The 26,939-nt window shown below is 38.5% G+C and overlaps 3 protein-coding genes across 6 annotated transcripts; 2 read left to right on the top strand and 1 right to left on the bottom strand.

Moving 5' to 3' along the window:
- Positions 1-6,931: 6,931 nt before the first annotated feature.
- Positions 6,932-12,873, top strand: LOC110374579 (alanine--glyoxylate aminotransferase 2-like). Its single transcript, XM_021332345.3, has 10 exons — positions 6,932-7,079; positions 7,945-8,027; positions 8,137-8,255; positions 8,396-8,630; positions 9,084-9,177; positions 9,609-9,823; positions 10,274-10,493; positions 11,851-12,095; positions 12,296-12,470; positions 12,639-12,873. Exons 2-10 carry the CDS (start codon positions 7,966-7,968, stop codon positions 12,717-12,719), a joined length of 1,446 nt encoding a protein of 481 aa, XP_021188020.2. The 5' UTR covers positions 6,932-7,079; positions 7,945-7,965; the 3' UTR covers positions 12,720-12,873.
- Positions 12,874-14,023: 1,150 nt separating this feature from the next.
- LOC126055797 (intermembrane lipid transfer protein vps13B-like) lies at positions 14,024-20,309 on the bottom strand. 4 transcript variants are annotated; one of them, XM_049846427.2, is made up of 3 exons: positions 19,850-20,309; positions 17,980-19,305; positions 14,024-14,572 (listed from the first exon to the last, which is right to left on the bottom strand). In XM_049846427.2, exons 2-3 carry the CDS (start codon positions 19,291-19,293, stop codon positions 14,246-14,248), a joined length of 1,641 nt encoding a protein of 546 aa, XP_049702384.2. In that variant the 5' UTR covers positions 19,294-19,305; positions 19,850-20,309; the 3' UTR covers positions 14,024-14,245. The 4 variants fall into 4 exon arrangements, 2 of the variants coding, with proteins under 2 accessions (XP_049702384.2, XP_063893204.1); XR_010277002.1 differs by having other exon boundaries at positions 14,024-14,467; positions 17,980-20,309; XR_010277003.1 differs by having other exon boundaries at positions 17,994-20,309.
- Positions 20,310-23,795: 3,486 nt separating this feature from the next.
- Positions 23,796-26,939, top strand: LOC126053910 (uncharacterized). The gene has a single exon (XM_049837364.2). The coding sequence runs from the start codon at positions 23,796-23,798 to the stop codon at positions 26,937-26,939; it is 3,144 nt and encodes a 1,047-aa protein (XP_049693321.2).

Genomic DNA, 26,939 nt, shown 5'->3' with positions numbered 1-26,939 from the left:
CCTGGCGGAACTTTTTTTAATCCATAGACTTTAGAAGAAAAGAGGTGTGTCCGAAAATTAGTGTGTATTTGTGTATAATTGATTATGTATGAATGAAATCAGTGCATGCATAAACTTCGGAGAAATTCAAGTTTCCGCTACGCGAACGTTTGGCCATTAGCTAGTTTTCATATAAAGCGCTTACATAGAGAGCTGTAGATTTTTACATACGTTGTTTTGAATTTGTTTATATTTGTTTAAAAAACAGATTTAGAAAAAGTCGTAGGGTTTAAAAGATAAAAATATAAACGTAAAATACACTTATTAGGTCTTAGTTCTTAAAGTATGCAGTTTGGGGTCTAGATTTTCACGTTTACACAAACCTTGTAAGTGTCTCCAACACGTTGCCAAGTATCAATGATGTTCCGTTAGTAATTAAAAAGTTATAGGATATTTTACCATGAACAGATCACTGTTTACAAAGCAGTCGAATATCACGACGTTCTAAAGGAATTGCATGGTAAAATGTATGCCAATAATTAGTTTAATCGTTCAACTATTCACTTGCAAAATTTCATGTCATTAAATTCAGTAATTAAAGAAAGACAATTATAATACTGACGGAGCATCGAAACCCTACATAATCCGACCAAGTTCGGATAGCTACAAAAAAGCGGCCGTGCCATTGTCTAAGCAACGTTCTTAACTTGGTAGGTTAGTATATTTATTAATATGGTACAATTGCGTACACAAGCGTTAGGAAAAAATAAAACAATTGCATATCTTGAATGAAAAATATTTTTTTAATAATAATGCCACTATCTGCGACATTTTAGTTAAAATACGTAACGTTTATTAACGTTATTTTTAATCACGTAGTCAAGTAATTTATGTAAGTAATAATAATAAAAATATTTTAGTACACGGATATTTAAATCGAGAAGTACTTGTTAATTGAAGATTTATTTTTATCGTAGATAGTGGCATTATTATTAAAAAAATATTTTTAAATCAAGAAATACAATTGTTTTATTTTTTCCTAACGCTTGTGTACGCAACTGTGCCATATTAATAAATACTAACCTACCAAGTTAAGAACGTTGCTTAGACAATGGCACGGCCGCTTTTTTGTAGCTATCCGAACTTGGTCGGATTATGTAGGGTTTCGATGCTCCGTCAGTATTATAATTGTCTTTCTTTAATTACTGAATTTAATGACATGAAATTTTGCAAGTGAATAGTTGAATGATTAAACTAATTATTGGCATACATTTTACCATGCAATTCCTTTAGAACGTCGTGATATTCGACTGCTTTGTAAACAGTGATCTGTTCATGGTAAAATATCCTATAACTTTTTAATTACTAACGGAACATCATTGATACTTGGCAACATGTTGGAGACACTTACAAGGTTTGTGTAAACGTCAAAATCTAGACCCCAAACTGCATACTTTAAGAACTAAGACCTAATAAGTGTATTTTACGTTTATATTTTTATCTTTTAAACCCTACGACTTTTTCTAAATCTGTTTTTTAAACAAATATAAACAAATTCAAAACAACGTATGTAAAAATCTACAGCTCTCTATGTAAGCGCTTTATATGAAAACTAGCTAATGGCCAAACGTTCGCGTAGCGGAAACTTGAATTTCTCCGAAGTTTATGCATGCACTGATTTCATTCATACATAATCAATTATACACAAATACACACTAATTTTCGGACACACCTCTTTTCTTCTAAAGTCTATGGATTAAAAAAAGTTCCGCCAGGACAACGTTCGCCAACGTTCGCCCAGCGGAATCTGTTTTTGGTGAATTTCTCCACAATGGCTGCATACACAAATTTTTATTTACCATACACAATTATAGGACGTCTTACACTAATTATCTGCATAATTAAAATCTTTAAATTCAACAACATTCCGCTGCGCGAACGCACACTAGTGAGCTCATGAAGGAGAAATTACTATTTTATTTAGAAATAGCTGTTTTCCCGCGGTTTCACTCGCGTCCCGGTTTCTGCATGTACCCGGATGAAATATAACGTATGTATGTTTCAATGTTGTAAATTTCCAACAGTGAAATAATTTTTCAAATCGGTTCAGTAGTTTCAAAGCGTTTAGGGTATAAATAAACGAAAAAAGGTTTCCTCTCTATTATTTTAGTATAGACTGGGTAAGTAATTAGTATAATAACATAAATGATCATAAATAAGATTTTAGTACCGAAATAATAATTTTTAATCTTCTTGGCCGTAAGCCTTTTGTGTCATTGCTACTCCAAAGATGCATTTTTTTTCAATCCATCACTAAGATTAGAGTGAACGTTTGCTAAGATAAATTGGTAGGTACGTTTGAAAAGATTATGAATATTATCTTGTGTCCCCAGAGGTTAAAGTAATAGAGATATTTTGTGAAGATTATGTCAAAGGAAAATTTACAAAAGTGAATAGGTATATCAGGATGTAGGTATGTATCCACAATTTTTACAAACTTCTATTTTTCCAAGAACGACATAAGTTTATCATAAGAATGCTATCGACCTACAAATATTTTTTCATAATGCAATTCAAAATACCACAAGGCGAGACGGCCTGGGCACCTGCAACCCCGATAAGTGGGAATGATCAAATGATCGAGAGGTGTGGAGCAAAGTGGGGGGAGGCCTTTGCCCAGCAGAGGGACAGTCCGGGCTAAGAAAAAAATGCAATCGACAATAATTAGTTTCAAAAAGTTAGAGCATACTTAAAAAAATGCTTTTATTGTTATGTAGACAACATGTTAGATGTATACTTAGCAACAAGTGCTATAATTATCAACCCAAAAACCTTGGCTTCAAATATGGCACATGCTCTATATTACTCAGAATTAATTAACTGGATAGGTATACACTTGAGCCCCTTTATCAGTTCTGATACCTACATAGCCAATTAATCGTTTTGTTCCCCGATAATACCATCTGCAGGACTATCTAAATAGCTTAGGTTACAATAAGCGTGCGCTTAAATTATGATAAGTGATGATACCAAATATCATGTAGGTCGGACGTAGGATTTTGCTGTAGAATTATGTGGGTTCCGTATGACGGGTAAGTATGTTTAATAAAACGATATGCTCATTGACAGGTAAGTAAATATTGACTGGTGGAATTAGCATGAAAAATCCGGTCAATTAATTTAAAGTGCATAGTGCAAGTAAATACCTATGAGATATTTGAGATATTTTAATTAATAAAGAACGAACTGTAATTTTATAGATGCTAGTAGAAATCCAGGTGTATCCAGCAGGGCGCAAACGGCTTGGCGTTGTCACAACCCTCTGATGCGTCTCCGAATAAATAAAGGTTAGTGAATATCAAATTGTTTTTTTTCTGGCGGTAATAATTTTACCCTGTGCTTTAATCTCTATGTTTTATGTATTTTCTATGTTTTTTTAATTGCAGTACGGAACACCAAAATTTAAGTGTACGATTAGTACGTGTTTAAGGTGGAGTACCGATAAGATCGGCGTCGCGAGGCTCACCGGCCACTGGAACGCATGGCATCCACTAAGGCCGGCGTGATTCACGCGTGCGTGTACACCGATAGCAAAACATCACTACTTTTCGGTTCGACGACGTACTTACGCACATAAACATTGATAACTGAATCTAATAATATAGCGGAGTAACGTGTTTGCAAAAAATAAGTTCATTGATTTGTTTTGCAACCTTACAATAATTATGTTGTTTTTCAAAACAAAATGATAAGGAATTTGAACGCGAAACTTTTTCGCGCGATGTCACTAGCGTTGCACTCCTAAGGGAACTATAGACTTGAGGCATGCCTTAAGAAAATGACAGAAAACCAAGAAGGTGCACCAAAGTCGTGAAGACATGGCATCATTGAAAACAAGCTGTTTACATTTCATCACAGATTTAAAAATAACTAGATAGGTGCTGAAGGAGTTTTGCAGTTTTTAGTTTATGAAACTTTGTATTGGTATCAATTGATCAGACAATACATATATTTATTTATGTGCAGAAAAGGTACAGGAAGCAATCCGGAAAATAGTAGTTTGCCATGATTTGCGCACGTGAGCACTGAGTTAATGTACACAGTGGGTGTCGGTATTTACATAGATAAGACTGATTGCAATTTTACTATCATTTTCTATCATAATGACATAAACGCAATTTCGCACAGTTGATAAAGCGGATTAATACAACATATTAACAAGGAAGGTGTGACTGCGACAATGGATGCTTAGGTAGTGATATAGAAATGTTTCTACGTCTCATTAAGCGTGATTCTTGTAGCGTAGGCATGAAACTAGAAAAAATTGCTTTGTGAATAGTAAGGGTAAAATATTTTAATAACTTCTAAATTATGGAATCAGATTGCAGATAATAATTATATCTATTCTTAGTTGGACTTGTAAATGTCCAGTAAATATTAAGTTATAGAAGAAATCAGGGTTGCGATTCAAAGTCACAGCAATAGACAACCTAGGTAAAGCGTAATTAAAATAGAACGTTTTAATGCCTAGAGATCATAAACAAGCGGTAATGTCCTTGCTATCTAACAGTACTATTATTATATTCATCAACGATAAGCAAATAATTTGACGCATTTAGCTAGTTTGTTTGTGCTAGTTTAGGTATTTACTAGGCATCTGACGTAGTTAGGTATTTACTGATCGCCTTACATATTTGTTACACCTAATAGCCTTCGTAAACATCGGTGCCAACCATAAACTGTATTTGATTGCAGTATGTATTAAAAGTTAATTAAATAATTATGAGAGTATTTAAAGATGATTTAGACAGGTACAAATAAAACTAAAGGAGCGGTAACAAAGTCAGTCTGTTCGTAAAAATGTTAAATATTGTGACTGAGATGAAAAAAAAGAGAAACTTACATACAAACCAAAACAATTATTATATGATAGGTATATTCACGGTAGATGCATTAAAGATTATTACCACAATTTGTTTAACTACACACTTCTGCAGACAGCTTTTGTTTTGCGCACAGTTTACACAGTTTTTCTTCAAGGCTCTAATAGCTCTAATTAAATCCAAATGACTTGACCGGTATCGATGAATAAGTTCAATTAGCTATTAGAGTAAATAGGACGCTTACGTCACGTTAAAGTGATGTTGTATGTCGAACGGACTTTTATATCTTTTAAGGGTTTTCCAAAATATAATGAATGATTGTAAGTTACCAGGTACTAAATATATAGGTACTTCGAATATCGTTTTGGCACGCTTTTTATTTCAATGCGCGAAAAAACAATTTTACTCACCTAAATAAATAAAACCTTTTGTGGTTATTTTAATTGGAAAATAAACAATAAATAACGAAAATTTCAGCAAATAGAAAAAAAGAAAAACCATAATGCTTTTGCGCGTTAAAAATCCATTTCACCTTTTCATTTCCGACCGGATGTTCATGAAAATATTTGTTAGTGCGTATTTTTAATAAAACAACACGCTGTATAAGATGTTTAAATGGAAAATCCCACTGAAAATAACCTTTCCATACGAATATAGAGTACATGTTTGTTTAAGTAATGTTTAACTACTACTATTACTTAATGATAGTATCGCTACAGTGTGTGTAGTATCAACATTCAACTGTGTTGATATATTTTTTTAATAACTTGTAACGTTAGGAAAAAAATACAAAAGTTTTGCCTACAATAATATTGAAATGTTTTATACTTGACAAGTATTGTAGACATTGTTCAGCAGGATTGTTTTTGTATCATGTGTGTGTTTAGAACTGAATAACACATATTTTCCCTTTGAGTCATAATTTTCAATACGATGCAATAAGAAAATGCGATTGATATGGAGTTTGACTTCATGTTGTTGCTTTTGTTTGAGATAACTTTAACTTGATAACATCTGTTATGATGACATTGATGACATAAGCTATGTTATTTACTTGCAGCAATATTTTTCCCAGTTCTTTGTTATTTTTTTTAATATTTTACCTACTAAGAGAATCTTAAATAAGTTGTAAATATGTGTAGAAAATCAAGTTTCTCCCCTTTATATTTATAGACAGGTTATGGAACCATTTTTCTCATTTGCGCCTTGCGTTGTCCCATAATTTCTATGGATAAATATTTGACAAGGTTTTAAAGTCGGTACTAGACAAGTACAGATAGCAAATTAAAGCAACTACGTGTTATTTGGTATTTTAATAGCACTACTTAGTTGTTGACAATAATAACGTAATATCTTAATGGTTCGTGATTATGAAATAATAAGTAGCAACACTTTCTTTTTTATGTAAGTGTATATTATAGTTGCAGTTTTGCGTATTCTTGGATTTAATTTTTAAAGTGAAATATACTAGGACGAAGAAATAAATAGTATACAAAGGCGGGTCTGACTAAGAAACATAATTCACGTTACAAGTAACTACTCTATGATAAATCGATATTAGCTTATTTGCAAACAGGCAGTGCCTGTGATATCTAGGTACGTCTCGAATTAATTGATTGCCCTCGTTGTGTGAATTAATTAAACATGTTAATGATTGCAGAAGCTACTCCTAATTAAGCATCTTACATTGTAATACACACAGCTAACATAAAGTTATTAATCTTTCAGTGAATATAGGCATATAGTTTTTATAACAATACTTTTATTATATGAAGACGTGGAACATTGAGATACTATTCAAGGTAAGTACGTAAAAATACACAAATTACGTGGACTTTCCTCATTTTGTAACAATAGAATATAACTATTCTGCTGTCGAAAAAAATATATATTCCAATATTTTTTATTTTAAAATGTGTCTTCGCCTTAAGTGCTCATGCGCTCGTCCTATGGCAGCGTGACGCTGGCCGCGTGGTCGGTGACTTTTGTCATCATGTAACGTTATCTCGACGCTATTGCACTGATAAATATGAGCGGTTTTGTGTTCATTGGCTGCGCGGAGGGCGTGCGCGCCCCCGCCTGCCTCTATAAAATCGACATACATCAAAATACTTCTACATTTACCTATTGCTCACGCGCCGCGCTTGTCGCGTTACGTTTGTATCAAACGTAACATAATCACACCCTAATAATAGTTCTAATTTTAGTTCTTTAACGGTAAGTCTTATTAATAACTTAACTGATTAATTCGTTACAGATTTTTTTCATACATTGTAACGAATTGATTGGTATAATTTGGAGCTAATTTTGTTCAGGTATATTAACGAACAAAAATAGCTCCAAATTAATTATTTGGGAATAATCAATATCAGGCAAGTGCTCGAAAGTTATTTTTAGAAGAAAATTATTCAACGGACATAGTTAACGTTTGTAACTAGCAATAGTCGAAACTCGAAAGGTCATCCACCATGAATGATACGGCTGAAGTCTGAACCACGATTTAAAAAAATACACTATCCAAGTTACTTCAGTATTGAAATTGCAAAAGATAATTTATTTAACTCTGCACCTGCTGACTAGCCATATTCAATACGCACTAAAATAGTTTGAAACGTGTTGCAAGATAGACTTCTTAACTAGATCACCTTATGTTTACGGTAGTTCCGTTAAAGATAGTAGGTACTATAATTAATTATGGAATGTCTTCCTGTTTACTGATTAGTAATATTGGCGACGCCTAGCAAACAGACGTAGGGTATACATAGGTAGGTTCATCTATTTACTATTTGACACCGTGCCATAATGTATTTTGCCCTTCGTAGCACTGATTAAACAGTCTCCTAGATTATTGTGTTTGAGTAGTTTATCCGCGAATACAATCTTTACTTTGTTTCTAGTTATTGGGCTCTGTTTGCTAAGTACATTTTTGAAACACTTGAATCGAACAATAAACTAAATTAATATTTCAGAATTAAGTGTAAAAGTAAAATAAAGGTGCAACTGCAACTCATAATTATTATAGAGGGACTTAGTACACATACATAACATTTTTACTGAGTTTTTAATTGCTGTTTTGTTACAGATAATAATATAATAATTTAAAATGGCCTATCTACAGTCCATGCCCAAATCTGAAACCATCAGGCTTCGCGAAAAACATGTTGGGTAAGTCAACAAGACACCTGAATTTTATTTGGGCTTTTTATAATTTTCTTCTTAAAGTATATATTTTTTTAAATTTATTTTATAATTAACAAGCCGATTTATGTTTCAGTGCTGCCTGCCAACTTTTCTTTCGTTCGTCCCCCTTGAAAATTGTACGGGGTGTCGCCCAGTACATGTATGATGAGACGGGCGAAAGATATCTCGATTGCATCAACAATGTTGCACACGGTTAGTTTTCCTCTTATCTTTTGACGCATTATGCATTGTGGCTATTTCAGGGTTTTGTAAGAACAGATTTTTGCTGATACTGAATGACTGTCGTATTTATATTACGTGGGTTACAATCTAAAAATATATTTCTTTTGCAGTTGGCCATTGCCACCCTCACGTTGTGGAAGCCGGCAGAAACCAAATGTCCTTAATATCGACAAATAATCGGTATCTCCACGATGAACTCGTCATCCTTGCCGAAAGGCTCGTCAAAACCTTGCCAGACCCACTGTCGGTTTGTTTCTTCGTGAATTCAGGCTCGGAAGCGAACGATCTTGCCTTGAGGCTCGCCAAGATTCACACCAAGAACAAAGATGTTATTACCTTAGACCAGTAAGTGTTTTCTCTTTTTTTACCTCATATTCTAAATTTTCGGGGATTTCTCTTGTTAGGATTTTTCGGGCATTAAATGCAAGATGAAACTTATCGGCATTTACCTTATTTTTTCTAACAATAAAAGTCCAGCTACAATGTTACCTAAATACAAATATAAGATCTAATGATCTCGTCGTGTCCAGAAAAAAATATATGGGACCTACGATGATGATGAATTTTCTTTCCAAAAGTATAAGAATGGGCTGTCTTTGAAAGCACGGAATATAGTAGACATACTTTAAGTATATCTCGAATTAATGAGACATGTTCGATAAGCTTTATCTATGACCGAATATAATGTTGCTGACTGATGCAACACCCGTTTGACATTGAGGTCCCCATCGTTCCTTAGTCGTTACTTCGAGCTAGTCGAAGTGTTATTAGGGTGCTACTAGCGCCTGTTTGTTACAGCGCGTATCATGGTCACCTTACGTCTATGATTGATGTGTCTCCCTACAAATTAAACCTACCCGGAGGGCCAGAGAAGCCAGAGTGGGTTCATGTGGTAAGTTACACATATTGACTGGGTTGCACACGATCTCGAGCTAAATTTGTTTGTAGGACAAACCTTATCTTAGTTCTTATCTCGAGTCTATATTTGAAAGATATTACGTAATTACACAGATATCTATTTCTGTTGTTATAATTAAAATGTCATAAATATAATCTCTGTAACTTGAAACGAAGATAGGAGATATCATCTGTAGTTAATTAAATTCTTCTTAAAATAAAGTTAAGTGCATTAGTTTAAAAAATAATCTGACCTTTTAGATAAATACTATTTTGCCTAGCTTGAGTGATTAGTCCTTGTAAATAGTTAAATCTAGTTTATTTCTCCAGTCTTAATTGCGCTCAAGATATCTGCATTATCTCATATACACAAATAACAGATTAGTGAAAACGAAAATATGCTTAATTTTTGATTTCTCCATGCAGGCACCTGTTCCCGATATATACAGAGGCAAATACGTATATCCCAACGACTCAGAAAATGAAGAAGAGTTAGGGAAACTTTACGCTGACGAGGTCGGCAAGATCTGCAAGGAAAGTAAACGCAAAAATGGCGGCGTTTGCGCGTTTATCGCGGAAAGTCTTCAAAGCTGTGGAGGTCAAATTATTCCTCCTGATGGCTACCTCAAACGAGTATTCCAGTAAGTATCTATTTAAAAAACAATATTAGTCTGAACAGTTTTATGTGTGTAAAAAAACAAAGATAAATTATAAAGTTATGTATTCAACTAATGGATGTCAAATAAGATGTCGATATAATAATTGTGTCCAACTGGCCTTGTACCTATTTGCTCTTATTACTGCTGGTAGGTAGTAGAAGAACATTTACACAATATTGCCTTTGATATCACGGCGATTGGATATTAAGGATGATTCTGATTTAGTTATCTTGTATCCAAGGTTCTATTTGCCGTTTGTCGAATCGTTTTTTTTTTTTTTGATAAACCGTAGTTAATTCTGAATCATATCCCTAACTTAAGAAATGCATTGAGTTGGAACCTATTTACGACTTGCAACATCCTAAAGCTATACCTTAAAGGCGATTCGATAAATTTTGAATCAGATTTTCAAAATGCCTCATATAATTTCAGACACGTTCGCGAAGCTGACGGTGTGTGCATAGCGGATGAAGTCCAAGTCGGATTCGGCCGTGTCGGCACTCACATGTGGGCATTTGAGACGCAAGACGTAGTGCCCGACATCGTCACTATGGGCAAACCGATGGGCAATGGTCACCCTGTTGCCGCTGTTATCACTACGCCCGAAATCGCAAAAAGTTTCGCAGATACTGGAGTGGAATATTTCAACACGGTAATTATATAAATGGTTCCGACAACAACCTATATCCGTACAAGATGAGTCAAGCTTGTTATCTATGTAGCAACGGAAAAATAACTAATTAACAGCGATTTAATAATATAAGTCTTTCAAACAGTACCATATCACTGTTAATGGAGTGATGTAACCCACGTTTTTAATATTGACCTGCTAATTGTTTGGCAAAACGTGCTGATATTATGATACCTATGGATACAGACATAAATATTTATCTATGTTATCTGCTCGTTATGAATATCGTTGACGTGCGTGACCTATCACTGCTTTGTTGTATTAAATATAAAGATAAAAATAAATAGGTTTTATCTGTTATATTATCTTCTGTACCTATATCAGCAGGTAGCCAAAATCCAAATAAAAAAGGAGGTAAAATGTATTGGGAACAAATATAATGACCACCATAAAAAGCTTTGATACCCTAAGTTTTGCAACCAGAAATATCTACTGAACACCAGAAAAATAAAGTCTAAAAATGTAATAGTACCAGCTATTTTAGTCACGACTTCACTTTAAATTGTATTCGACCACCAAATTTAGTAAATGATCACCAACTCTTGACGACCAAATTAATGTATTATTTTTGCCTAAATAAGTCACTGTGATTGCCATAAAATGTAGGCTTATTACCAAATAAAGTATTATGATGCCATATTAAGTTATGTGTCCGGCTTGCAATGCATGCGTGAGTGTCAGTATGACGAGTGACAGGGGAAAATGGAAGAAAATGACATATTGCGCCGACGCCAAGTAAAATTGGGAACAGGGCAGGAGAAAGAAGAAGAAGAATGTGTTTCTCAATACACTCTTATCGCACTGTTTAGAGGCATGCAATAGACAATTTTCCACGCTAGTGCAGGAAAAGGGTCCCCATAATGTTATTACATTTATTTTTAGCAAGATGTAAAAACTTTTTTGATGATCATTTACTACTTTTGGTGATCATTTACTACTTTTGGGATAACAATGATTTTTTTGGACTCATTTTGCTTAAATAGGATAGCAGAATTTAAAAACTTTGGTTATCATCTTACTTTAAAATGGTGGTTTAATTTTGGTGATCATTTACTATTTTTGGCTTACGCATGATTTATTTTGGAGTAATTTCACTTAAATAGGATAGCAAAGTGTTAAAACTTTGGTGATAGTTTTACATTAAAATGCGAGTTTCATTTTGGTGATCATTTACTATTTTTGTCTGCTGTTTGTTACTATATCTGGTGATCAGTTAAACATAAGCCAAATGTATTCAGATATAGTAACTGAATCTTTTCTTCTACCATTAATTATTGCCAAGTATTATTTTTCATTATTTTTATTTTTATTTTTACAGTATGGTGGAAACCCTGTCTCCTGCGCCATCGCAAACGCAGTCCTGGATGTGATCGAAGAAGAACGTCTTATGGAGCGTGCCAACCGCGTCGGCAACCACTTACTGAACCGGTGTCAACAACTGAAGCACAAGCACAGCTTAATTGGTGACGTTCGTGGTAGAGGCCTGTTCGTGGGAGTGGAGCTAGTAACGGATAGAGAAACCCGGACTCCAGCGACGGCTGAAGCTAAGCATGTTGTTAATAGGTAGGTGCCTTTTTATATATTTTCAAGCAATACCTGTTGAGTGAAACTCCAGCACCCGAATCAAGACGTTATTCTACATACCTCCTTGATATTTCTATGGCAAATTTCTAATCAATCGGTTTAGATGAGAATGCGTACTTAACTGACAAACTAAATCGCATAATTATGTTATTGACACTATTTTAATACCATATTTTCAGGATGAGGGAGGAGAAGATTCTCATAAGTCGGGACGGTCCCGACAGCAACGTGTTGAAATTCAAACCGCCTATGGTGTTCTCAACTCAAGACGCTGATCGCCTTGTTGATACATTAGACAGAGTTCTTGAAGAGCTCGATGGATCAAGAACATCAGTTACCAACATCAAGTTACAGGTAATTTTAAACCTTCAAGTTTTGAGATTTTTTAATTTCCCCACTGTTCAGCTACGATATTCTGATGTGTTTAAAGTTGATTGAATATTTTTAATAATAAGTTATAAATAAGTACATAATTTATAATTTTTTTTTTTGGCTAATTACTCATTCCGAAATTATTTACAGGTCCTAGTAACGCCGATTGATGAAACGAAAAACGAGGCAGCGTTAAGTACCACCGTTAAGCAGAGCATCAAAAGTTCGTGACCAGAATATTAATGTAAAATAGTATTAATCGAATATTAAGCTTGTAAATATAGAAATATGTACTTAGGATAATTAAAATATAAGTACCTACTTTTAAAAAGAATCAATGCAATAATATTTTTAAGAATAATATATGTAGATTTTTACTTTCAAATCGTTTTTTATTATTTTGACTCCTGACCAAACAAAATTAATAACTTCAGATCTAGCAGAACAACAAACAAAGTTTGAATATGACACTTAACATTTGCAAATTAAACAAAAGCTAGTAAAAATGTTAAGACATGAAAAAATAAGAAAAAAGTTACAAAAAACAAAGCTAAGTACCTACTTACACCAAGGCAAGTATTTATAAACACTCAGTTTAAAGCAGTCTCTTGACCGTTCATAAGTAAACTAGTATAAATTTAACAGTAAATAATAAAAAAACTTACACAATATTTTTAGGATCAAAGCGAAACAGGAACATATTGATCTAATCTCCATTTCCGAATAATGCAGTACAATTTTCCAATGTCACAAGTTGAGCTGATTTAAAACAAGCATTGCTGACTTTTTTGAGTTCTTGCATAATCTTAGATTTATACAATGTAGGAGCATGAGGACACTTTTTATAATTGGCAGTGTGGTCAGCACCACAGTTTGCACATTTCAGCGGATCCTGCTTTGAAACCCTGTCACACTTCTTGGACAAATGATCTCCGGCACATTTAACACACTTCAACGCTCCATGGCAGTACCGCTGAGAGTGGCCCCACTTCTGGCAGCGATAACATTGTCTAGGTTTCATTTCTGGTGGCTCCAGCTTAACATTGTGTCCCAACAGTTGTGTAACTCTCAAAATTTTCTTTCCTTCCTCATCATAAGGCACTACAGCCAGTACAAGCATGGTATTATCCTTTCTCTCTTCTTTAGTGTACATTTTGTGCACTCTAATTACAGGAATAGAAGCAGATTTTAAAACATCTTTGATTTTGGTCAGTTCTGTCTCCATTGGTATTCCTCTGATGACGACTTTCATTTTTCTCTTTGAAGGATTTCCAAATGTGTGGAACGGCAAATTCTTTTTTTCAAAATATTTAATCATGTGCTTGTGGTCATTCAAACTTTCACAAGTAATTTTAGCAAAGTTTTTATTGAGGAGCGGTTGAAAAAACCTTATTCCCATGTTCAATATTTTTCTGACATGTTGTTGAAATTGGGCTGGTTTATGCAGAAATATGGGAGGTACTCTATGTTTTAGTTTAGGCCACTTTACGAGATGTAAGAGCCCTAACGGGACTTCATAAATAAAACGTTGTGCGGACTGTATTACATAGGCTTTTAATGCCGTTAAAATTACAATAAACAAGAAAACAGGTAAGTGCCCGTGGTCAAGCGCGTCGCGGAGAGAAGTGAAGGGAGCGCGGCCGCGGGCTCGCCAGCCGGGGCAGCCCCCGCCCCGGCCTCCGCAGCACTCCCTTCGGTCGCCATCGCGGTTGCTCGCTGAGGTGCGCCGACATACTCCCCGGGTTGAAGGATGCTCTTCAAAAGTCTTCGATCGGGAGCGGGCAGATGCAGTTGAAGGCACGACGAATGGTGCCCCTCCTCGTCTTCAGCTCAGCCACCCGCGTGACTCCGTCGACGCCGGGATAGGTCTTAGTGACCCGACCCAGGGACCAGAGCAGCGGTGGCGTCGTCTTGTCCTTGATCAGGACTAAGGACCCTGGTGTCACCTCGCCTCTGGAATTTAACCACTTTGACTTGGCCTGCAGCAGAGAAGTGTACTCATTATGGAAGCGTCCCCAGAAGTGCTGTCTGATGTACTGGATCCTCTTCCAGCGATCCAGGCTCGTGATGTTGGCATCAGTCACCTGAGAGCATGGTACAGATAAGAGTGGTCGTCCAATTAGGAAATGAGATGGTGTGAGTGCTGAATAATCGTTAGGGTCCGAAGAAAGAGGTGTAAGAGGGCGTGAATTCAACACTGCCTCTATGTGAGTGAGACAAGTCGACAGTTCCTCAAAAGTGAAATGTGTAAGACTAAGCAATCTTTTCAGGTGGTGCTTACAAGATTTCACAGCAGCTTCAGCAAGTGAATTAAAATGAGGGCTGTATGCAGGCGTGAAAATAAATTCGATTCCCTCCTGCGCCATTTTCGATGCAACATTTGATGCTTTAAGAAATTTGGTCATTTCATTAGACGCGCCTACGAAGTTAGTCCCGTTATCGGACGTGATGCTTCGGGGCTTGCCTCGACGCGCCACGAAACGATTTAGAGCGGCCATGTAAGCCTCCGTGGTGAGATCTGTGACGAGCTCCAAATGTACTGCTTTTACTGCCGAACAAACAAAGATGCACATGTAAGCCTTTGTTAGTTTGCAACCACGTCCTTTGCGGTCGGCTATCAATACAGGCCCGGCATAGTCAACATAAGAATTTAAAAAAGGAAACTCAAAATTAGTTCTAGATGATGGTAGTTGACCCATCACAGGCTGCACATTTTGAGCTTTATGCCTGTAACATTTAAGACATTTACTCACAATAAATCTAGACAAGCTTCTACCACCTAGCGGCCAATAAGATTGTCGAATGTGCGACAGTAACAGCTGTGGACCAGCATGAGCAAGCTTTAAATGTTGCATTTGAAAAATAAGTTTGGTAAGAATGTGCTTACTACATAAAAGAATGGGGTGCCTCACGTTGAAGTCATAGGGGGAGTTATCAAGCCTCCCGCCTACGCGAATAAGTCCGTGATTATCAATGAAAGGCGTCAAAGGAAGTAATCTACTTTTGCGTGGCAATTTTTGTTTAATTTTTAAAAGTTTATATTCTTCAGGGAACATTTGTTGCTGTGAGAATTTAATAATTGCATTTAATGAATTTTCTAGTTCTAACAATGAAAGATTGCCACACAACTTATTGTTATTGTGTTTTAAATTGTAAATAAACCTTTGTATATATGTAAATATTCTTTGAATTTTAGTTAGGCTAGAATACTTTAATAGCAAGTTATGAATGAAAGATGAATGAGAGGTTACGTCTGTGTGATGAACATTATGTGAATGATCGTTACTATTAATATTAAAATGAGTCACTACTTCCGGCAAATCATGCTTCTCAGTGTTTGGCATTGTGGGCCATTCACTTTCATTATGTAATAAAAAAGAAGGTCCGGACCACCACAGAGGTGTTTCCTTAATAATATCGGCCCGGAGACCACGAGAAACAAGATCAGCCGGGTTGTCCTTCGACGGTACGTAGCTCCAGGTATGACCACATGTGCTCTCTTGTATCTCATTTACTCTATTTCTAACAAAAGGTTTTAACTGGTTAGAAGGAGTAGAGAGCCAACCCAAAACTATAGTGGAGTCACACCAGAATCTACACTTGGAAATGGGGATGGTAAGAGATTCCTGAACCCTAGTACACAGCCTTGCACCCAACAACGCTCCACAAAGTTCAAGCCTCGGGATGGTCGTAGGTTTAATGGGCGCAACACGGTTTCTGGAAACTAGAAGTTGTACACCTGTGGCTCCAACACTATTACATGACCGAATGTACACACAAGCGCCGTATGCCTTTTCGGATGCGTCGGTAAAAACATGTACTTCGTGTGCAATGGAGTCTTCATGCAAAACGCAACGAGGAATCTTTAAATAATTTAACGCCGTTATTGTGCTCTCAAACAAAGACCAAGCGTCCCTTACCTCGAGCGATACTGCATCATCCCAGTCGTATTTATTCAGCCAAAGACGCTGCATTAGTATTTTTGCCTCGACAACGCACGGACCTACGAGGCCCAGTGGGTCGAAAATCTGACTGATAACAGAGAGGATGTGACGTTTAGTGACTTTATTAGCAGACGTTATATTTATAGTGTAAGTGAGTGAATCAGAGTCACAAACCCAATTAAGCCCTAGGGTTTTAGATTGAGCTGGGTTGAGACCATGCTCAGAAAATTGAAGAGTGTTATTATCATTGTTATTTACTACTTCTGGATTAATTTGTTTTAAAATTTCTACGTTATTTGATCGCCATTTTCGTAAATTAAATTTAGCCGATGAAAGAACTGATCTTACTGCTTTTGTTACATCTACAGTGTCAGATATGGTGCTCCCGCCACTTAAATAATCGTCGACGTAGAAGTCGCGCTGTATGGCACACTTTACCCGATTATCCTCAATGTTATCGGCCAAACTTACCAAACATTTGGTGGCTAAATAGGGAGCAGACGCAGTACCGTAGGTCACTGTATTTAATGTGTAAGATCTGAGAGGTTCTGATGGATCAAAACGAAAAACAATTTTTGAAGAGCGCTGGTCTGGACTGAGCTGGATACCTCTATACATCTTCTCTACGTCACCTGAGACCACGTACTTGTGCTGACGAAAACGTGTTAAAATGGAAAACAGATCGTCTTGCACTACCGGACCGACCATCTGAATGTCGTTAAGCGACACTCCCGTACTTGTAGGGGCTGATGCGTCGAAGACTACGCGTAGTTTAGTAGTGGTGCTAGAATCCCTAATGACTCCATGATGTGGAATGAAATATTTTGTCTTGGAATTTTCAGGTGAAGGAGTACAGCCCGTGTCTAATGTCATATGACCTAAGCGCTCGTACTCACGCAAGAAATCATTATATTTACTGTGGAAGGAAGGATCATGCTTAAATCGCCGCTCAAGGGAAAGGAAACGATTCCTAGCATTAACATAAGAATGTCCTAGCGAGCTTGGATCTTCCTTAAAAGGCATTTTAACAACAAACGCGCCATCACTATTACGGACGGTGGTTTCTGCAAAATGTTGTTCACACATTCTCTTCAAGAGAGCGAATGCTTAGATGAGACTTGGTCAAGCTCCCAAAATTGAGTTAAGTCGGGAGTGACGCTGGAATGATGGCAAAAGTGAGTAGACGCAGAGGAAAGAAAACTAGATTGATGCGAAATACTACCAGATACAAGCCATCCAAATTTAGTTTCGCACAATTTAGGTAGATTTTTTCCTAAGTCTATCGTGTTTGACCCTATGACATTCCAAAATACTTCAGCCCCTACTAGAATGTCGACAGCCGACGGAACGTTAAAGTTCGGGTCTGCCAATGTAAGGCCTGAAGGTATGGATAAATGTTTAACATTTACAAACGAAGATGGTAGGACCTTTGTGATCTCAGGTAGAACGTGGCAATTGATGTCTACAGTAAAGGCACAGCATAAAGACTCTATAGAAAGGTGACAAGACTGTGTACTGGTGGAAACATGATTGTTAATACCCGTTACCTTGGTGCTCATACCGCGTTGTGACAAACCCAGTTGCTCCGCTAAACTCTGCGTGATAAAGTTGGCCGTACTGCCGTTGTCCAGCAGTAGGCGCGCAGTGAACTTCTTACCCGTCGCACTGGTCACGTTCACCAAAGCTGTGGACAGGAAAACATGCGAAGAAGTAGCAAGCTGCATAGAATTAGCTGAAAGCGCAACATCTGAAGTAGTTGGCGATACAGAAAGAAGTGCAGAAGGCAGAGGATTGGAAAGTGGTTTGGGTTCACTAGCTTCTAAATGCAAAAGCGTATTGTGCTTAAGTTTGCAGTATCTGCAATTTGAAAACTTACAGCTATTAGCAGAATGCCCAATACGTAAGCAGTTGAGACAAACAGTTAATTCTTTTGCCTTTTGTATGCGATTTTCTATAGATAAGCTTCTAAAAGATTCACATTTATATAAAGTATGTACTTGGGAGCAAAGTGGACATTTATTATTGATTTTATGAGAATTATTATTTGATTTATTTGAGTGTTTTTGTTTAGATGAATTATTATTATGTTTATTTAAATTAGTGTTACTATTCAAGGCCACAATATTACTATCCTGAAAGTTACTTTCCACAGATTCCAACCAGTCTGCTTTCCTGTTTAAAAAAGAACAAAATTGAGTAGTTGTTGGATAACCTACTATATTGTTATTCCTGTATTCCTCCCATTCACGACTTGTGATTAAATCTAGCTTTTTGACCATGACAAAAATGATGATGTCATCCCAATGCTGAGTGGGCCTTTTTAAATTTGCTAGTGCCCGAATATTTTTATTAATAACGTCAACAAGATTTCTAATGGAAACACTAGACTCCTTATTTATTGACTTAACATCAAAGAATAAAGCTTGCAAATGATTGGCCACAAGCAGGTACTCATTGTTGTACCGCTCACACAACAAGTCCCAAGCAATCTTATAATGATCACTACTAAATTCTATATTTTTAATTAAAGAGGCTGCAGTACCTTGTAAAGAAGCACGCAAGTAATGGAACTTATTTATGTTGCTTATGCTAGCGTTATTGTGAATCAATGACGTAAACGTGTCCCGGAACTCGAGCCAGCATTGGTAGTTCCCGTCAAAGTGAGGCAAATCAATTTTTGGCAAACGAACAAAGCTATTAGAAACATGTGCACCTGAGTCAGCATCTTTGAAGCCCGCCTCAGAACCCGCACCGTTGACCGAAGAACCGAGCAGGCTGCGCGTGAGTGCCACCAGATTGAAGAACTGGCGGTCAAACTCCTCACGCTCCACGAACGCAGTCTCAGCATCATCGGCAAGCATTTCGATTTCTGTCTGCAATTCATCAAATTGGCTATGTAAGGAATCGAACTTATTAAAACGTTCCTGCAGGTCTAATCGTTGCATCTCAGATATATGTGCACTACTTTTAACTAAATTTAGATAGTTGCTGTAAATCGTAAGCTTTGATTTTAATGAACTACGTTTTCTAAGTAAAGTCTTTAAAGCGTCCGCCATTTTGAAGTGCAATTAACAAAGCAAAAAACCACACGTGTTTAACTGCAGTAAGGCGATAGATACCACTAATGAGCTTCTTATAGAAAAAACAGCTGCGCGCAAACAAAAGGGACCGGTTCTAATAACTGAGATCGGTCAAGGTTACGTTAACACCTGTGTGGCGTGAGTGGCGTGCGCGCACAGATGATACTACAAATTATGCAATTATGAAGAAGCGTCGAAATAAACACTACGTTAAAGCACTATTGACAATAAATCACTTGTGAAGGGGGAAATGTACTTGCTCAACGAAATAAATGGGAAAAAACGATTATTCACCAAGAAAAAATTGGAAAAAAATAACTAAATTGGAACGACTCACTCAAATAAGTAGTTTATACTCCCAGTAAATGACTTCAGCTCCTTATAAGGCGAAGCACGCTGCACGGGTACGACTTCTTTGTCTTCGTGTTCGGTGGCCACGTTGAAATTCCACGCGGCATCGGCGATGACCGTTGACCGTTGAAAATGACGATGCAGAATCGACGAATTTTAACGACACGACTGGCGTTAATTTATAGCGAAGGACCAAACTGTAGGAGCCCTAACGGGACTTCATAAATAAAACGTTGTGCGGACTGTATTACATAGGCTTTTAATGCCGTTAAAATTACAATAAACAAGAAAACAGGTAAGTGCCCGTGGTCAAGCGCGTCGCGGAGAGAAGTGAAGGGAGCGCGGCCGCGGGCTCGCCAGCCGGGGCAGCCCCCGCCCCGGCCTCCGCAGCACTCCCTTCGGTCGCCATCGCGGTTGCTCGCTGAGGTGCGCCGACACGAGAAGTTCAGGATTAATTTCACTTTCTAAAACAATGTTACCTGTTGGATCAGTTGGAGTAGGCTCTGGCTCATCAGATACCCGGCATTGTTTTAATTCATCCGCAAGTTTCTTGATCGAGGTTCCGTTTCCACGCTTTTGTTTTTGATTTCTCGTCATTTTTAGGACCTGAAAAAAAGGAAGTGAAAATTTGATGCTTTTTACCAACTCTGGAGTCTTGGCAAATTATTGTGCAGTTACAAGTTGCGTGATTAAAGCATAAGTAAACAACTAGAATAACTAAACAACAAAGACTAGTTTTTACGTACTTTGAAAAGTTCTAGTTTTAACTGTGAACAATTTTCTAAGGTACTTACTCGTCTGATAATACAGCGTACAAAAATCGAAAGGTTTATAAACTGGCTAGGCAACTACATATAGGGTGGTGGCACCCTATATCGGCCGTCTCCTAGTATCGGCCTTTTCGAGCAAATAGAATATAACTATAGAAATTGTGTTGAAAGCTATGCTTGTTTTGTGCAAAAATCGACTCTATGTCAATACGCATAACCTCCCATATTTTCGTGCGGGTGCCTCAACGATCGAACGTTCAGTTGGCAACAGTGCACACGCAGGCACGGACGTGTTTCGTTTGGTAGCATTGCCGAGTCAAATCCCTGAGTCGACGCATTGCGTTGATAAGTATTTAAATAGAATTAAACACATTTATGGTAGTTTGTTTTATTTGTTCTTGAAGAAAAATAGTCAAAGCGTGTTTAAATAGTATCTATATTTTTAAATATAATTGTTAGGTTTTACTAAATAATCGCGGGGCCGAGATTAGGGATCTCTTTTATTGATAAATCTCAATATCGTCCTAATGGCCGATATTGGGGAAAAGGTTGAAAACGTTAAAATACACTTTAAGCGATTTTATACATTAGCAGTAATATTAATAAGATTAAAACTGAAAGAAAAGCTCAGTTTGACTACTAGATCCTAACTTCGGCCGCCTAAAAACGATTTTTATTAGCTACGGCCGATATAAAGGGAATTGATGCGTAATAACGGCCTCCTTACTTCTTCCTTTCCTACTACCCTCAAACTATACAATAAACAGGGACGTGGTACATAATAAAAACTACTTAGATATATTAATTCTTGTCTGCATCAGGACCGCCGTCACAAATCACCGATCCTCTCGAAATACATATAGAGAGTTGCTACCTAATTGCTACCAGCTACCATTAGTTGCTACCAATTGCTACCCGTCGTGGTTTTGAAGATATTCAGCATCCTAAGGTGACAGCCATTCTGATATCAGGATGGCTGTCACTTTTCCCAGTGTGAAGAAACGGCGCAAAAGTATTGAGTTTTTTTTTTCGCCCAGAGTTGCTACCTAATTGCTACCCTCCAGAATTTTAGACCACATCGATTCCGGCGATAAAAAGATATTAAAAAAATGAGTTTTTGCGCCTAACAAAAATAGATTAGATAGTTAAGAAAAATGTTATCAGTATTTTTTACTTTCGTAGTTTCATTTTATTGACTTAACTTCACTTTATAAAAGGTATGCCGATATAAGGGTCACAGGCGGCGGATGATAGGGTGTTAGATGCCGATATTAAGGTAAATCGGCATGCTCGGAAAAAAACATCTATATTATCAAAAACAACAGAGAATTTGTAATTTTGCGAATGTAATAATGAAGTATCAATATCCCTCTACCCAAAAAATGCGTTGCAAGAAAGCAAAAGCTATTTACATTAAAACTACAAGCAGTCGAAGTTCAAAAAAAGTTGACATGGCCGATAATTGGTGCCACCACCCTACGGGGGTAGAATAAAAACAATATTTATTTTTAGTCAACCAACAACCCGCCAAATTCTAGTTTCAATTTTTTTAACAGATTCGTTTCGTTTTTGCTCCGCGGCGCAGGCAAAGGCGATGCTCGTTCCTGCCTGCCACAGTGACTGACGTTAGTAACTTATATTCTATGCGTGTCGACTGACCAGATATTTGGACAATGTTTTATGATAATGAAGTCAGGACTCGAGTTATTTTAGAATAAGGATATAAATAATTAAATAGGTATTTTTTTGGCGTCGCTGCAAACTTGTAGCTCTGTGATCGAAAATTAAATTGCACTTGTTATTTTATTATAGGTACCTACTCGCAAGTCTAAAAATATATCATTGAATGTTTTAGCCAAACAACATGAATTCGCACAGTGCTGAATTTTGGTGGGGATTCAATTCCCTAACGATCCAGACCGAACTTCTGAAAATATTTGACGTCAAAGGTCAAGGTTTTGAGTTTTTTTTTTCAAAACATGTGAAAGAAACTTAAATAAATTGCAAATTAAAGGGGCAATTTATTTAATTTTTTGCACAATCCATACTAATATGATGAAGAGGAATCATTTCTTTGTTCGTTTGTTTGTTTGTACCCTAGCTAGCTAGAGGCTCCGGAACTAAAGAACCGATTTAAAAGATTCTTCTACTGTAGGGTAGCTTCTGAATAACATAGCCTATATTTTAGACGGGTGCAGGCAGTAGTGCCTATGGAACGCGGATGAAACCGCGGGAAAACAGTAATATATAATATATCTAGGTACTCCCTAATGTACTTTCTTATGTAATACCCCTATTAAACTCCCTTATGTCATTCCATATTGAGTTCTTTATACTCCCTCGCTCAGGGGTTATCTTTAACAATCAACTGTCCGTTGACTGCTAAAAGATATTCGGGTACGCGTCCCCGGCCCCCCGAGCTGCTATTGCTGCCTCCCCGGTCATCCACAGCAATAGTATCTTTATTCCCAATTCCCATCACACTTCTCCAATCCTTTCCCACTTCCCCTATCCTACCTTAATTCCCTAATTTCCTTCCTATCTGGTGAGAAGGGCATCATCAGCATTGGTATGCAATCCTTCTAGGAGATGGAAAACTCCGAAATCAAACCCGGAACGGAGTCTCCGTTAGACGCGAGTAGAGTTCAACTTGAAATACGCGGCAGATTCCTGCATCCAACCTAGCTCCACACGTATTGGTTCGCCTTTCCTGTGGGACCGGCTAGCGAGGCCGAGAGGGTAATGTAGGTCCTGGGCAACCCTGCGTTTCCTTAATTCCGTCCCAGGCGGTGTAATGTCTGTGGAGAGGTCACTCCACCCGCGTCAGCCTTGCTGCGTGGGCAACAACACGGGAAGTGGCAGTTACCAGTAATAAGTCTGCACATATGGACGTAAGTGCGGACGCTAGGGGTCACTTTCGACAGTGGGAGGGCCCATCGTAGGTCCATTGTTCGATTACCGCCCGCTTCAACCCGGGCAGCCCCCGGTCAGTTAGGTATCGTTCCGTCCCGGTGCTGGTCTGTTCCTTTTGGGTGTAGGGAGCACTAGTTTTAAGCTAGATGGCTGGTACCGTTATCTGGTACACCTGCTGGTACAAAGAAGCAGTTTAATAAAACTATGCCCCGCCAATCCATGCGCATTGCAACATGGAATGTCCGTACTATGAGGACAGGTCTCCCCGACACCTGTGGAGGCTCGCAATTACATTCCGCACAAGATCTGCGTAAAACTGCTGTAATCGATACAGAGCTAAGCAGGCTTAATATATCGGTCTGTGCTTTACAAGAGACTAGATTGCCCGACGAAGGCTCAATGCGCGAAACCTCATACACATTTTTCTGGAAAGGAAAAGACTCCGCTGATGTTCGCGAACACGGTGTTGGATTTGCCGTCCATAACAATTTATTGTCTGCCATAGAAGATCCTCGTGGAATCTCAGAACGTATTATGGTCATAAGGCTCAATAGTAATTGCGGTTTCGTTACTCTTATTTCCGCATACGCTCCGACACTAACATCTACGGGCGAGTCAAAGGACCGTTTCTACGACCAACTAGCCGAGACAGTAAAGAATGTCAGTAAGGGCGATCGCCTCTACATCCTTGGCGACTTCAACGCTCGTGTTGGCAAGGATCACTCCTCATGGCCAAACTGTATTGGTTACCACGGTATTGGCACGATGAATGACAATGGCCAACGTTTACTAGAATTTTGTTCTGAACATCTATTATGTGTGACCAATACATATTTTAAAGGCAAGGAGTCTCGCAAAGTTTCCTGGAAACACCCGCGATCCGGTCACTGGCATCAATTGGATGTAGTACTTTCCAGAACCAAGGATCTTCGCGAAATCCTCCACACACGTTCGTTCCAAAGCGCCGACTGCGACACCGACCACTCCTTAGTAGCAGCACGTGTAGCATTCACTCACAAAAGGATTTATTCATCCAGAACGCCCGGTAGAAGAAAGATTAACCTTTCCAATATCAGGGTCGACGAAAATTTCAAAAAATTTAAGTGTATGGTTCAAGCCCAGCTTGCTACATGGAATGCTAATACAAGCATAAGTGATGAGTGGGAAAACGTCAAAAAACTGCTCACTAATAGCGCCGGCGAGGTTTTTGGCTACCTAAAAACAAAATCTCAGGACTGGTTTACAGACAATATTGAACATCTGCAACCTCTGCTGGACTCTAAGCGCAAAGCCGCTCTAAGACATCGCATGGGTCCCTGCCCGGAGACTGATAAAGCGCTTCGAACTCACAAAGCCGCTCTTCAACGAAGTGTACGGTACTTTACCAACTTGTACTGGATTAACCTCGGCCACACTATTCAGAAGTGTGCAGATAGGGGAGACATCAGTGGTGTCTATGAAGGTATTAAACGGGCCCTTGGCCCAGTCGCAAAAAAGACAGCGCCTCTTAAGGACGCGAATGGGGCTATCATCAGGGATAGCCAAAAGCAACTCGACCGCTGGGTTGAGCATTACACCGGTCTCTATGCTCGTCCGGTATATTTACAACTAGAGGCAGTGCAGAACTTGCCCAAACTGGATGTAATGACCGAGCTAGATGACCCACCGTCCGTAGAGGAGTTCATCAGGGCTGTCAATCAGCTTAAAAGCGGTAAGAGTCCCGGTGGAGATGGCACTCAGGCTGAGATTATAAAACTTCACTGCGTGGGACCGATTCTGCACAATCTACTGTGTAAATGCTGGGAGGCAGGAGAAGTAACACAAGATATGCGAGACGCTAACATCGTCACATTATATAAAGGAAAAGGCGATCGTGGCGATTGTAACTGTTACCGCGGCATTTCTCTTCTGAGCATTGTTGGCAAACTCTTTGGTCGAGTCATCCTATCTAGACTCCAAAAGCTTGCAGAACGCGTATATCCTGAGTCCCAGTGTGGTTTTCGTCCCCAGCGTTCCACAGTGGATATGATCTTTACACTCCGACAGTTGCAGGAGAAATGTAGAGAGCAGAAAACTCCCCTGTTCGTGGCGTTCGTTGACCTTAATAAAGCCTTCGATACAGTCAGCAGGGAGGGTATGTACTCCGCATTGGAGAGCATTGGGTGTCCACCTAAGATCCTGAGCCTCGTCAAATCTTTCCACGAGGGTATGAAGGGCGCAGTAGTTTTTAATGGCCGTACATCTGAGCCGTTTGACGTATGTAGAGGTGTCAGACAAGGCTGCGTCTTAGCTCCTACCCTGTTTGGAATTTACTTCTCGCTGATATTACGTGCAGCTTTCGGTGACAACCAACAGGGTATCCATCTGCACACGAGGACAGACGGAAAGCTGTTTAATATCTCTCTCCTGAAATCTAAGAAAACCCGTGAGGATCTTTTCGTTGATAGTCTTCTCTTCGCTGATGACGCGGCCTTCGTGTCTAATTCCGCACAAGAGCTCCAGTCCATGGTGGATAAATTTTCGCACGCCTGCTCTCTGTTTGCCATGTCTATAAATCCCAAAAAAACAGTTGTGCTAGCACAAGGTGCTTCTACTACCCCAACGATTTCACTCGATGGCGCGCCGTTAGAAGTAGTAGACAAGTTCAGTTATTTAGGGTCGACTGTGTCGAACAATCTCTTGCTTAATGCCGAGATCGACATCCGCATCGGCAAGGCGGCAACCATGTTCGGGAAGCTAGGTACAAGGGTATGGTACAATAAGCACCTTACTACTAAGACCAAGATGGTTGTCTTTCAGGCTTCCATCTTAAGCATACTCTTGTACGGAGCTGAAACCTGGACATCGTATGCAAAACAAGAACGTCGTCTTAACTGCTTTTACATGCGTTGCTTACGAAAGATCTTGGGTATAACATGGCAAGACAGGATCACAAACGAGAGGGTTCTAGAAATTGCACAGCTGCCTAGTCTGATGGCGCTCCTCAAACAGAGACGTCTGCGTTGGCTAGGGCATGTGCATAGGATGGAACCCTCTCGATTACCACGTGTTCTTCTTGGTGCAGTAGCGAATGCAAAAAGAGATGTTGGGAGGCCGTTGCTTCGTTTCAAAGACTGCATCAAGCGAGACATGGCAGCATTTAAAATCGACCACCGTGACTGGGAGAAGCTCGCGGAAAAACGTCCTGAATGGCGCAAACGTGTCGCAGAGGGTCGCAAATTTTGCGATGAAGCCTGGTTCGGAGTGCTTGCTGACAAGAGACAGAAAAGACATGAACATAGTTCGACACTAATGTCCAGTTACTTCTCTTGTCAAGCCTGTGGTAAGAGATGTCGCTCTCGTATCGGTCTGTTCAGTCACGAAAGGCGTTGTATCACAGACACCACCACATAA

Source organism: Helicoverpa armigera, chromosome 12, assembly GCF_030705265.1.
Source record: "Helicoverpa armigera isolate CAAS_96S chromosome 12, ASM3070526v1, whole genome shotgun sequence".
NCBI lineage: Eukaryota > Metazoa > Arthropoda > Insecta > Lepidoptera > Noctuidae > Helicoverpa > Helicoverpa armigera.
This window is presented reverse-complemented; position numbering and strand designations above follow the sequence as displayed.

What these genes read in the sequence shown, in the direction of transcription:
- LOC110374579 (XM_021332345.3), top strand. Translation starts at nt 7,966, where the DNA reads ATGGCCTATCTACAGTCCATGCCCAAATCTGAAACCATCAGGCTTCGC. An exon ending in AGCCAGAGTGGGTTCATGTG is followed by an intron (nt 9,178 to 9,608) that starts GTAAGTTACACA and finishes TTCTCCATGCAG; the next exon opens with GCACCTGTTCCCGATATATA. An exon ending in GAGTGGAATATTTCAACACG is followed by an intron (nt 10,494 to 11,850) that starts GTAATTATATAA and finishes TTATTTTTACAG; the next exon opens with TATGGTGGAAACCCTGTCTC.
- LOC126055797 (XM_064037134.1), bottom strand. Translation starts at nt 19,488, where the DNA reads ATGGCGGACGCTTTAAAGACTTTACTTAGAAAACGTAGTTCATTAAAA. An exon ending in AACGCGGTATGAGCACCAAG is followed by an intron (nt 14,573 to 17,979) that starts GTAACGGGTATT and finishes CCATGCTCTCAG; the next exon opens with GTGACTGATGCCAACATCAC.
- LOC126053910 (XM_049837364.2), top strand. Translation starts at nt 23,796, where the DNA reads ATGAGGACAGGTCTCCCCGACACCTGTGGAGGCTCGCAATTACATTCC.